The sequence below is a fragment of the Notamacropus eugenii genome, chromosome 1, assembly GCF_028372415.1.
Source record: "Notamacropus eugenii isolate mMacEug1 chromosome 1, mMacEug1.pri_v2, whole genome shotgun sequence".
Classification (NCBI taxonomy): domain Eukaryota; kingdom Metazoa; phylum Chordata; class Mammalia; order Diprotodontia; family Macropodidae; genus Notamacropus; species Notamacropus eugenii.
In genome coordinates this window covers 399,414,555-399,428,223 of record NC_092872.1, presented here as the reverse complement: position 1 = coordinate 399,428,223, position 13,669 = coordinate 399,414,555, and the positions used below count along the sequence as shown (strand labels likewise).

At 41.1% G+C, this 13,669-nt stretch overlaps 1 protein-coding gene across 1 annotated transcript in view; it reads right to left on the bottom strand.

Moving 5' to 3' along the window:
* WWC1 (WW and C2 domain containing 1) overlaps positions 1-13,669 on the bottom strand; it is a 140,621-nt gene that overhangs the window by 55,522 nt on the left and 71,430 nt on the right. The window contains exons 2-3 of the mRNA XM_072630917.1: positions 10,020-10,129; positions 2,525-2,728 (exon numbers count right to left, since the gene is read on the bottom strand). Of these exons, the coding sequence (XP_072487018.1) occupies positions 2,525-2,728; positions 10,020-10,129 (314 nt within the window). The remainder of the gene's footprint in view (positions 1-2,524; positions 2,729-10,019; positions 10,130-13,669) is intronic.

Genomic DNA, 13,669 nt, shown 5'->3' with positions numbered 1-13,669 from the left:
GCAGTCTACTTGGATGGCAAACAAAGCTTGTAAAACATTAGGAAAATAGACCTCAACCTCCTGAAAGGTCATTCTGGTGTGTCCTTTTAACTGGGTTGACTGAATAGTGTGTTTGGGTAGAATTACTTCTTCTCCCCCATTCCCTCCACACCCTCTAAACCCAAGAAAGATAATTCAGATTGTTGCTACTTGGAGAGAGCTAAGCCTAGCTAAGCTTCTAACATGAACGTGGCACTTAGATATACACAATTTCTCACCTTAAAGCTGCTTGGGTCTACAAGTAAAAGCTGAACAAAGTTGCTGAAGGTTCTACAGAAAGATCATAGAATCATAGATTTAGAGCTGTAAGGGACCTCAAAGGCTATCTAATCCTAATAACCTCACTTTACAGATGAGGAAACTGAGGCCCAGAAAAGTGAGGTGATGACTGAGGTTACACAGCTAATAAATGACAGGCAAAGTATGAACCAATCTCCTCTGAAATGCCGCCATGTAGATAACAATATTCTGTGTATTAATACTTTGACTGAAAACTTCATAGTTATAAATTGGAGACCATTGTTTGCAGTTTGTTACTATTTGTCGCTTTCTTTTAGTTTGTAGATGTGTGTTTGTGTATATGTGTGTGTGTGTGTATACATGCATTTTGTATTTGTGGGCTTATCAGTTTTGTGGCTGTGTACATTCTTTAATCTCTGAGATGGGTAGGCATCAAAGGGCTATCCTTGATTACACCAAAAAGGCCTCCCTGCCACTCCTAACTTGGGGAACAGGGGGAGGAGTGGAGGCGTGAAACATACAAGAAGGTACATTTCAATTTCCTTCCTGCAGTAGCCTGAGCACCTGCTGCATAAGACAAAGACCAGGGAGTTGCTGGGAAGGGGATATGAAAGCCCAAACAAGGAGTTTTTTAATTGATCTGGAAAAAAATTTAGTTGATGTTTGGGAAAGCATTTTGGCCTGAGGCAGGTTCAACATAATGTGCTTAGCTCTGAAAGAGATCAGTTGCTTTCTGAACATTACAATGGCCTGCATGTCACACTCAATTCGGACAACCAAGTACTTGAGACCAGTGGGGCTTCTTGTGGTGTACTCTGAAAATGGAGGATCTACTAAGATTAAATGAAATGAAAGGAAGGCAGGGGAATGGAATGAGTGGGAAAACTGCTCTTGTTTTCCCCTTTCCTTTCCTTTGTTTCCTTTTTAAAGCTACATATAATATTGCGAATGAACCTCAGTGAAAGTAAGAAAACTCTGAGGCCCTTGTTCCCGGCTGGAATTTAATCTGTCTCAGGCCAAGATGCTTTCCCAAACATCAACTAAATTTTTTTCTGGATCAATTAAAAACCTTAGTACTTTGTTTTATTATTTTTCCCTCTTGATCCTTTACTTGTTTTCTAAGTGAGAAATATCTGCCCTGAATACTGTCCTAAAGTCTCCTGGACTGTCCCTGGTTCTCTTCTTTTCTATTCCATCCATAGTCCTTCCTTTCTTCAAACTGTGGCTTCAAAGTGATCACTCCCAGGAAATCTTTCCTGATTAACTTCACTCTACTTTGACTGTTCCTATGCTCCTTTTGTCTAAACAAGCGGTCTCTGGGTTATAATACTGATTTAGGCAATATCAATTTAAACTTTTAAACTCGTAAACAGGTCCTTCGGTTCTTTCCTTTGCCAGTGTTGTCTCTATGAGGGATTCTGTCTCCTCTCAACATTATATTCTCCCTACAGTACCTGTGCACAGTGGGTGCCCACTTATTATAGTGATCATTAGGGTCCTCTTTAGATTCCAATTCACAATTACAGAAAAAAAACTGTTATCCTGAATAATGGTGAAAGCAATCCCTTACATTTATATATGTTTTTATACTTGTTAAAACATTTTCATATCTATTGATTATCTTCTTAGATCCTCATTACCTTGTAAAGTATTGGTTTCTTCCTCCTCCCTCCCCTCTTCCTCCTTCCCCCGCCTTTTTTTGTTTCATAATTCCAACTAAGTAGGAAGACTCTTGGTGTGTAAGGTATACCTTCCGAGGCACATCAGCAATTTGTCTGTAATTTATAGGCTTAGAGAATCAACTGTCTTTGGCACAGAGAAGTAAGGTGACTTGCCCATAATTACAGTCAGTAAGTGTCAAAGGCAAGACCTTAACCTAGGTCTTTCTTACTCCAAGACTAGTACTCTATCCACTTTTCTACCCTACCTCATATCTTTATTTTATAGTTGAGACTCAAAGATAGGAAATGACTGGTTTAAGATCACACAGGTAGTAGGTGCAAAGTTGAGATAATCCAAGTCTTCTGACCTGGTCTCTTGTTGCCATCTCTAACACCATAGACTGTTTCCCTTTCACATTGAGCTCCCTCCTATCTGTTCTCCCTCTTCACTTGGTGGCTGTAATAATTACTTAGGCAGCATCCTAGCCTCTAACCATATATCTGAGAGGTCCCCTCCTCTCTGGTCCCCACCCCTAAGTGGTATAGCTACACAGAGCCCAGGGTGCCATGGGAGGGATACTCACAGCTGATCTGGGAGCCCAGCTTGTGCTCCCAGACATCGTGGAGCTGGCGGTACTCCTGCTGGGCCAGCACCAGTCGCTGCTGCTTCACCTGGTAGATTTCCTTCTGTGCGCTCAGAGCCTCCTGAGCTACCACCAGGTAATCCTTCAGCATGTGCTCCTGCTCCCGTCGCCATTGCACCCGGGGATCCTCAATCTGGGTGGTTTCTGAAACAGACCCAGGAGACCCCTGTTTGGGGACCTAGATTCCTTCCTGCTGGCCACAGAAGGGAAGGTTACCTCCCCCATTCCCATCTGCCAGGGGCTGGTGTGGGTTATGGAGTACGGGATTGGTGTGATAAAAGGATTTCGAGCCACTGACTACAGTTTCTCAATCAAAGAAACTAGTCCATCTATCCCAGAAAGCCCTTTCTTGATGGAGAGGACTAGGCAGGGGTCCCTGGGAAAAAGGAAAAACATTTTTCCTGTCAGATCAAAGCATCAAGATGCTGAGAGGAAATTCATAGGCCCTCAGAGGGTAGCAGGACACAAATCTAGGAGACTGCAAGAGAATGTTCTCTGTTTATACTTTGCCAGGGAGAATAATGCTCTGTTAGTAGAGCTGTAAATTGGTCCAACCATTCTGGACATGATGCTAAGGACATGACAAAAGTGCTCAAACCCTTGACTCAGAGATCTCACTGGGAGGAACCCAAGGGGGTTAGAGACAGAGAGAAAGTCCCCATATACACCAAAATATTCACAGCAGCACTTTCTTTGGTAGCTAAGAACTGGAAACAAAGTCAATGCCCATCAGTATGGGAATGGCTAAAAAAAATTGTGGAACATGATGAATGTAAAAGAATGTCACTGTGCTTTTAGAAACAATGAACATGAATACAGAGAAGCATGGAAAGACTTCTGTGAATCAGTGCAGGGAAGTAAGCAGTACCAGGAAAACAATATGCACAATAACTTCAACAGGGTAAATGAAAACACCAACAAACCCCTCCCCCCTGCAAAAAAAACAACTTAGCCCTGGAGAAGAGTTGAGATAATGTACCTAACTCCCTTCTTTGAAAAGGTGGTGGCCTATGGATGTGGCTTATTGCAGAAACTACCATACTGGGCTGGTGTGTTTTCTCCTTTTCTTTGTTTCTAAGAATGACTTGTGGCAAATGCATGGCCCTTATGCATGGGGCCAGGTTTTACACCTCTTTGTAGACCCTAAAGCATCCAGCCCACTCAATAAATATTTGTGGACTGACTGATGGATGGATCCTGGAGGGAAAATGCCATACCAGCTTCCCAACAAAGTCCCTGGGCAATGTTTCTTGAGTCACAGCCAAAGTTTGACCAAGGAAAAAGTGTCAAGGGAAAGTTCCAAGCTTGGGCTTGGAATCTGGGCATGGGCCCAAGGACATCCTGGATGCTGTGAGGGCCTAGGACGGTACACAATTTACAAAGACAATGGCCCCAGCAGGCACAGTGAAGGGCAGTGCAAAGCAAAAAATAAGCTAACCAAGGAGGTGGACAAAACTGGAGAAAATTTCGTTTCTGCATTCTACTTGTATTTGTTCAGGGATGGGAGGGTGATAAACAAGTGTGTTTTTATCTAAGTCTTTTGCTCTTTGCTTTCTGTTACTCACATTTAGAAATGTACATGAATCCATTTTGCTCTCTGTGAGCAGACCTGCCCAAAATACTTGATGGGGAGATTGAAAACAATTTGGTTATAGTTAAGCTTTTAAAATACCTTTGGGCTTTAATTATCTGTGGTTGTATCCATCCTCGATGCTTGTTCAGGCTATTACCAACCATGACTCATGAACAAGAAATGGCAAGAACTAAGTCATCTAGGTTACTTATGATTGGAAGAGGAGGTGGGTTGTCATGTATGAGTGAAGGGGATTAGATGGCATATACCTGACTACTGTACTGGTCCCTACAACATAGTATCAAATCCTCTATGGAGAATTTATGGAAAGGCATGAACAAGAATTACTCAGCATGAGAAAGAGGCAGCATTGAACCAGTGAAGAAGCACTGAATGTGGAGTCATGGGACCCAAGTTCAAATACTAGTTCTGCCACTTATGACCTATGTTACCTTGGATCACTTAACCCCTCTCAACTTCAGTTTCCTTATCTGTAAAATAGGAAAGGAGGCATGAACAAGATGGCTTCTGAGGTCCTTTTCAGCTGTAGATTTATTATCCTATGGTATGGCTGGACTGCAACTTACACCTACAGAGGTAAGTACATATTGGGATCACAGGTAAATTGGAGTTATTTTAATTATCCCGATTCCTCTTTGTCTCTCTGAAGCATGGAAAAACATAGAATCATAGATTGAGACCTAAAATGGACCAATGTAGTCTAATTCCATTATTTTACACATTAAGAAAAAAAACCTTGAGGCTCCAGGATGTTAAGTGACTTTCTCAACGTCCCACACATAGGTAATGAGGGTCAGGACTAGGATTTTAACTTGGGTCCCCTGACTCCAAAGTTTCTATTGCATCATCATCCTAGATAAATTTGGGGAAAGAAAGGAAAATGAAAAGAATGAAAGTTGGTAGTAGGGTCCGGACAATTGTGTAGAGTACGACAGAGAAGACTTTAATTTTCTTAAACTCAAGGCCCTGTCTGGAAATAGTTATGGGATATATACATATGAACTGTAGTTTCATTGTCCTCAAGTGATGGTTCTGATCAACAATAAAAAACAAACAAGCAGTAATGTTGGGTTTGCAAAGAAGGAGAAGAAGGAGGAAGAGGAGGAAGAGGGAAGAAGGAGGAGAAGGAGAAGGAGAAGAAGGAGAAGAAGGAAAAGAAGAAGAAGAAGGAGGAGGAGGAGAAGCAGGAGGAGAAGAAGAAGAAGCAGGAGAAGAAGAAGAAGAAGAAGAAGAAGAAGAAAGAGGAGGAGGAGGAGGAGGAGGAGGAGAAGAAGAAGAAGAAAGAGGAGGAGGAGGAGGAGGAGGAGGAGGAGGAGGAGAAGAAGAAGAAGAAAGAGGAGGAGGAGGAGGAGGAGGAGGAGGAGGAGGAGGAGAAGGAGGAGGAGGAGGAGGAGAAGGAGGAAGGAGGAGGAGGAGGAGGAGGAGGAGGAGGAGGAGGAGGAGGAGGAGGAGGAGGAAGAGGAGAAGGCAGAGGACGAGGAGGACGAGGAGAAGACGAAGCAGCTTAAAGAAGCAAAGCAAAGCTGAAAGCTGAATGTGTCAGGGCAATTGTGTCATCGTCAAGAAACAGTGAATTCAGGTTCCAGCTCTTAGACATGAGAAGTGTCCAAGGTGTTCACCTCTCTTCTAGCCCAAGAACCCCAAACTTTGCTAGCAAGCATCTGTCATGCTTCTAGTCCTCCATAGACTGGAGTTATTCTAAAAGCCAAGATGAAATAAAGAATAAAACCATGAGGCTCATCAATGGTAAACAACCTGTGGTATATAATTGTGATGGAATATTATTGTGCTATAAGAAATCACAAGTAGGATGGTTTCATAAAATCCTGGGAAGCCTTATATGAACTGATGCAAAGTGAAGCGAGTAGAACCAGAAGAATACTATACACAGTAACTGTAATATTATAACCATAATCAGCTGTGAAAGATTTAGTTGCTCTGATCAAGACAATGATCGATGACAATTCCAAAGGACCCATGGTGAAAAATGACATCCCCAGATGCATTCTTAGTAAGATTGGAGGTGAAACAAGGATGTCCATTATCACCACTGTTATTCAATATGGTACTAGAAATGTTAGCTTTAGCAATAAGAGAAGAAAAAGAAACAGAAGGAATTAGAATAGGCAAAGAAGAAACTAAATTATCACTCTTTGCAGATGATATGATATATTTAGAGAATTCTAGAGAATCAAGTAAAAAAAACTACTTGAAATAATAAACAACTTTAGCAACGTTGCAGGATACAAAATAAACCCACATACATCATCTGCATTTCTACATATTACTAACAAAGCCCAACAGTAAGAGATAGAAAGAGAAATCTTTCTGTAGATACTATAAAATATTTGGGAATCTACCTGAAGAAACAAACCCAGGGACTATATGAACATAATTACAAACACTTTTCACACCTGGATAGATTTATATGAATTGATGCTGAGCAAAGTGGGCAGAACCAGGAGAACATGATATGCAGTAACAGCCACAGTGTGCAAGGACTATTTTTGACAGACTTAGTCCTTCACAGCAATGCAAGGATCTCAAACATTTTCAAAGGACTCATGATGCAAAATGCCATCCAGAGAAAGAACCATGGAGTCGGAATGCAGAATAAAGCAGACTATTTTCTCTTTTGTTATGTTTGGTTTTGTTTAGTTTTCCTCATGTTTTCTCCCATTCACTTTAATTCTTCTATGCAACATGCCTAATGTGAAAATTCTAATAAGAATGTATGTGTACAGCCCATATAAGCTTGCATGCTGTCTTGGGGATGAAGGGGGAAGGGAGGGGAAGAAAATTTAAAATTTAAGAAAGTAATTGTTGAAATTGAAAACAAATAAATAAATAAATTTGGAGGGAAAAAAAAAAGAAAAATGTCATCCATCTTCAGAGAAAGAACTGATAAACTATGAGTGTAGGTTGAAGTATACTTTTTTAAAACTATTTTTCTTGTTTGTATATGTGTGTTTTCTTTTGCAACATGCCTAATATGGAAAAATATTTTGCATGACTTCACATGTATAACTAATATCATATTGCTTGCCTTCTCAAGGGGTGAGGGAGGGATGGAAAGGAAGAATTTGAACTCAAAATTTCTTAAATTTAAAGTTAAAAAAATTTACATGTCATTGGGAAATATTTAATGAAATAAATAAAAATATTTTTTTTAAAAAGAGTAAAGCCATCAGGGAATTAAAGTCTCAGTGACTGAGGCTTTCCCCTTGTGCTGAGCCCAGCCACTAATTTTAAAGATCTTGGTTTGGGGAAAAAAATTTACATTGAAATCACAACACAGAAGTCAAAGAATGAACTCAATGGGCAAGATAACATGTGTGTTTGGGTTCAAGTGCAAATCACAATCCTAACCTCAAGGAAAAAGCTAGATCCTGTTCCACTAGTAGGGGTCCAGCTTGGATTATCCAAATGGCAGTTTGAGACTGTTTTGGGGTCTGCTTTTGATCTCTGTAAAGGGGTTCTTGGCAACCTTTGATAGGCCAAGTCTGGGTCCTTTAAACCTATCACAGGCACAATTAACGTGTGAAAAAGAACTTGGGCCCTCATTCCAGTGAGATGTATTGGCCATGTTTTTCCATCAGCCCTGTCACTGCTTCACTGACAATGGTGCAGATCACCATGAGTTAATAATACTGTGTCATCAAACAATTAGCCTTCATTTTCTAAACTGTCTTTTTAAAAAAAGAAGTCCTCCTAAGTGTAGACCTTGTCCATAACCATGAAATCCTAAAGCCAAGTGGCCTCATTCATGTCAGGCATGAAGTCTCCACACAGCAAACTCTGGACTATGATTTTCCTGATTTTGCTCTCATCTTCTGTAGGGTAGAGCACTTCCTTGAGGCAGTGTGGCACAGCAGACAGACCGCTGGACTTGGAGGACTCAAGAAAGACTTGATTCAAATCCTGGCTCAGACACTTGGTTGCTGTGTGACCCCAGGCAACTCATTTCACCTCTCCTTGCCTCAGTTCTTTCATTTGTAAAAATAGATTGGGGGGAGGAGTTTGTTGGCCTCTTATGTCTCTTCTAGCTTTAAATCTAGGATCCTATCAGCCAATAGCTTAGCCCTGAGTAGAAGTGATTTTGGGACAGCACTGCCATCGTCACAATACTAGCTGCTGGCATTTTACAAAGACTTTCCGTATCCCATCCCCCTCTACCCATATAACACAACATCTCTGGGTTCACCACTCTTCCCACTTTGCACTCCTAACAACAAGCTTAGGCCACTCCTTGTTAGTCCTGCCATATCCTGATACTCCCTACTTGGACCTCAGGATCCCCTTCTTATGCTCTGATTTTAATGATGGTGATATGCCCTCAGCAATTAGAGACAGGAAAGGACTAATTAAGATTCCTGTACCTCACTATTTAATACAGCACCACATCTAGTCATCAAAGCACTAATCTCATTGCCCAAACACACTCAATTAAGCACATATTTATTTTTCATTATAAAATAAGCGATCACAATCACCACTACAATGAAATTAATACCATTAGCAACACCTAAGAAAGTCTACTGAACTTTAAGGCCACCTATGTTTCTGCTACCCATAAAAGTACTACTTAGCTCTAGGCTCCCAACCCTCCAACTTTCAGCTTCCCTGCTCTTATTCTCCATTACAGGATCATAGATCCTGGATCTGAAAGGAACCTTGGAGGTCATCAAGGTTCATCACTCATTTTACAGAACTCTGAGGCCCAGAGAGATTAAGTGATTTGCAAGGGTTACACCGCTAATAAAGGTCTGAACCCAGGTCTTCCAGAGACTAATTTGGATAATCCATATACTAGACTATGTTGCTTCTTTCTTAGACAAGTAGAAATGGTTGGAAAGAAACTTGCAGGAAACAACAAGTAGGTTGTGGGGCGCAGAAGCCTATCCTAATACTGGTGGGATGGACAAAACCACCAATATTGGGGGAGGAGGGGCAGAAACCTGTTCTAGTTGGGTCCAGAGGAAACAGGAATCTTAGAAATCAGCATACAGGTTATTTCCTCCTACATTACCTAATTGAGGGCCTATCAGCAGTTCTCTGAATAGACAGAGCATAGCCTTGAATCTGGATCTAGTTAGTTCAGCTCATTTCAACAAGTTTTTTTTTTTTTTATTACTTACTATGTGTAAGGCACTGAAGATACAAGGACAAAACAAAAATTAAATAGTCTCTGCCCTCAAGGAGTTTATATTCTACTAGGAAAAACAAAATATATGTGGTTAAATAGAAAATACATATCAAAATAAACACAAAGACAATTTGGTGGAAGAAAAATAGAGAGGACAATAAAACTGAGTGAATCAGGAAAGGGTTCTGGAAGGAAGTGGCATTTGGACAGGGCATTGAAGGTAACAGAAGATTATAAGAGGTATACAGGAGGGAGAAGATTCTAGGCATGGAAAGGCAAAGAGGAAGGTGATAGAATGTTATCTATGGAGAACAATGAGTAGGTCAATTTAGTTGTAGAGTATGTGAGGTGGAATAATGTGAAATCAGCCCAGAGAAATCAGTTGGAGCGAGACAGTAAAGGACTTTAAATGCCAAACAAAGGAGTTTGTATTTCACTGTAGAGGAAAGAGGGAGCCACTGACTTTCCTAAGCAGGGTAATGACGTGATCAAATACATGCTTTAGGGATACCAGTCTGGCAGCTGTGTGTAGAGTGGATTAGAAGCACAGAGTCTAATTAGAAGGCAATTGCAATAGTCCAGAAAGAGGCCACAAGGGCCTGAAGTACATTCACGGCCATGGGAGTAGAGAGAAAGGAACAGATGGCTCTGATTTCTCCTGGGGATCCAGTGATTTGAGGTCTGTAGGTACTTACTGGTGTTGTGATCTATGTAGTAGCCACCAACTTGAGGGTCATAGGCCTCTTCCCAACCCAGTGGCAGCTCATCACTGATGCAGTCAGCAAAGGTGAGGGGTTTTGTGTACCTGAGAGGGGAGAAGACAGACAGATCCTATCAACTCATGACCTTCTGGACACTGAATGTTGCAATAAAAAGTGCTCTAGACTGGCAATCAGAAGACCTGTATTCCCATCTTATTCCTGCCCACTTATTTCTGCATGTTAGTAGGTGCTTACGAAATTACTATTGAATGATATTAACAAAATTCACACAACTTAGGAGATGAACTGGAGGCAGTGGGATACAGTGGAAGGGTCACTGGTTCCACTGTCTGAGAATCTGCCTTTGATAGCCATCCGGGCTTGGATGGGTCACTTCAATGCTTGGGGCTTCAGTTTCCTCATCTGTAAAATGGGAATTCTGGACTGGATGATCTCCATGGTCCTTTACAGCCCTAAAATTCTCCCCTCCTTATTTTTTTGCCCTCTGGGCCTCTCACACTTCTTACTAGTCAGAAGGATGCCCAATGACCCAGAGGTGCCATGCTCATCATTCAAAGGACAGAGCTGAGGTTTTGGGATGAAAAGGTGTTTGTTCCATACCACAAATCACAGCAGAAAAACTAGCTCTACTGGGGAGGTAGGCAATGGAAAGAATACAGACCTGGAAATCAGGTGATCTGAGTTCAAGTGGGAGGGTAGGGAAGGATTCTGCCATTAACTAGCAGCGCAACTTAGGGGCAAGTAATTTAATTTCCCATTTTCTCATTTGTAAAATGAAGGATTGGCACTTCATAGTAAGTATAGAGTTAGAAGGGATCTCAGAAGTCACCTAGTCCTCATTTTACAGGTGAAGAGACTGAGGCCAAGAAAGGCTAACTTGTTTGAGATTATAAAGACAGCAAGCATTGGAGACAGGGCTGGAACCCAGGTGTTGTGATGCCTGGGTTAATAAAATTCTGATATATTATTGACGGATCAGAGAGGGGAGAGAGTGAAGTCAGGAAAACAAATTAAACTAAGGTGACAATACCCATCCTCCAGTTTAACTTTTTGGGAGGGATCACATAGGATCAAAGGACTGCAAATTGACAGCTAGAAGGTCCTCTGAATCTATCTAGTTTAACCCTTTCATTTTCCAGATGAGAAAACTGAAGCCCAGAGAGGTCTAGCGATTTTCCCCAAGTCACACAGGTAGGAAGTAGCAGAGACAGTATTTGAATTCACGTTCCCAGTCTCCAAATCCTGTACTCTTTCCACCATCCCATACCACTGTATTTAGGTAGACCAGGTAGCCAACAAGGGGGCAAAAAAAGCATAACCAGTTAAAAGGGATAGGGACTAAGCCTGAGATTCCACTATAGAAAACTCCCATCAGAAGAAATTCCTACCAATGCAGGAGGTGTAACATCTAATATGCAATTTATATTCTTAGAGATTGCCTAAGGCTCTAAGAGGTTATGTGACTTGCCCAGGGTCACACAGCCAGGATTTATCAGAGTTGTGAGGCAAGATCTTTATCTACTACACTATACTATCCCTCCAACTTGTTAATAAGAAACAAAAAAACGAAAACAAAAAGATGTACCAAGGTGTTGAACAATGGAGAGGGAAGTCAGGAGTACAGAGATGGGATGTATTTCTGAAACTCCCTGTGAGGAAGCACCTTGAGCCTCTTAGTGGCTTCCACCACCCAACACTATTTTCTTGTTCTTCTACAGAGATTGAAGGGGATTTTATTACCCTCTTTTACAGATGGACAAACTGAGGCACAAAGAAAGGCAAGGAGGAGAAGAAAATACCTGAAACAAGATTTCCTGATTCCCATCTCAAGAGCTTCTCTCTAGACCAGGGGATCTTAACATGGGGTCTGTGATCTTGTTTTTGAAAGAAAATATTTTTCTAATAGTATTTCAAAATAATTAGTTTCCTTTGTAATTCTGTGTATTTTGTTTTATGTATTTAAAAACATTATTCCATAGGCTTCACCAAGCTTATGAGACCCTTTTGGCAGTATGGTGATACCCATAGATCCCCTTCTCAGAATAACGTTTTAAAATAATTGAAAGAAATGCTAAACTTTAATTAAACGTTAATAAAAATCAAGATGCAATTTTTTTCCCCATCCAAGTTCATAGACCTTCTGAAATTTACTCAGGGACCCCTTGAGGGTCCATAGACCCCAGGTTAAAACTCCCTGCTCTAGACCATCATGAGAGATGATAATAACAACAGGCATTTATATAACACTCCAGTGTTTCTGGGACACTTTGCATATATCACTTTATTTGCTCTTCACAACCACCCCATTTGATAAAGTCTATATTTATTATTATCCTATATCACAGAAGTAGCAACTGAGAGGTTAGGTGACCTTCCCAGGGCCATATGGGTACTAAGTGTCTGAGGTGAGATTCAAACCCAATTTTTCCTGAGATCAAGTCTATCTACTATGTCTGAGATACCAAACACATGGTCCATGAGCTGAATGGGACACCCCTATTCTACATCATGTCATCTCTCACTGTTTGGTATACAGTAGGCACCTAATAAATGCTTGCTTTTTAAAAATTGTTTATTTTATTATTAATTTATGCAATAAAACAAGCATTTCCATAACATATAATAAAAAAGATGATCACACATGAAACTGCAAATCTATTATATATAACTTGCTATTTCTTTTAAATATATAATAAAATGATCACAAATTTCTTTCTCCCTCCCCCCAACTCTAGAGATAGCTTAAAAGAATCCATTCAAAACAACATATTAAAAAAGGGAGGGGGGAAATCCAAAAAGTCAAACTAAAAATCTATTCTGAAAAATGCAGTCAGCCTGTGTAACCACAGCAATTGTGGGTTGTATAATGTTGTAAGAACTCAGGGGTTCCCTAAGGATGGGGGCAGGAGGTAGGCATGTTGTCATATGACACCTAATACACTCATTATTGAGGAAGCTCCCAAGAATCAAAACACAACTCATTCCATATTTCTTGATATCCCCTGCAAACAAGTATTCCCTTGGGGGGGGGGGCGGGGAGAAGAAACCATGATATTTGGACTCATTTAACCCACAATATTATCTGACCACCTTTGTGGAATTAAGTATCACGCTGGAGAAAAGGAAGAAAATGAGGGAGAAAAAGATTGGGAAATTCTTGCAAAGCTGACTTGAACAGTTGTAACCAAGGGACTGTTATGTAGGATGGGCAACATTCCAGGGGAGCTCCTCCAAGGAGGTTTCAGATGGCTTGCCTTCCCTGCTCGACCCCCCGCCCTCCAGAAACAAACGGCTACTTTACATCAATTTCTTCCCTTCCTTAGACTTGTCTAAGTGTGACTGGCTCTCTCTCTCCCACTGCGGGGAGTGAGGACCAGGATTCTGAGCCAAGGCTATGGCTCCACCTTTTTGTTCAATGATCCTGTAAAATGGCTTTTAAAGAAAAAGCCACACATACCACACTGGGTTACTGTATCTACTGACAATTCATAACGCGGTGTGGGAAAGTATAAGCCCTGGCCACCAGACTGAGGCCCGTTCTCTCTCTATCCAGCTTTCATTACTCTGTGCTCTCAAAAGCTGGGCCTTTCAGCCTGCCAGCTAGACTATGAATCTTATTATAC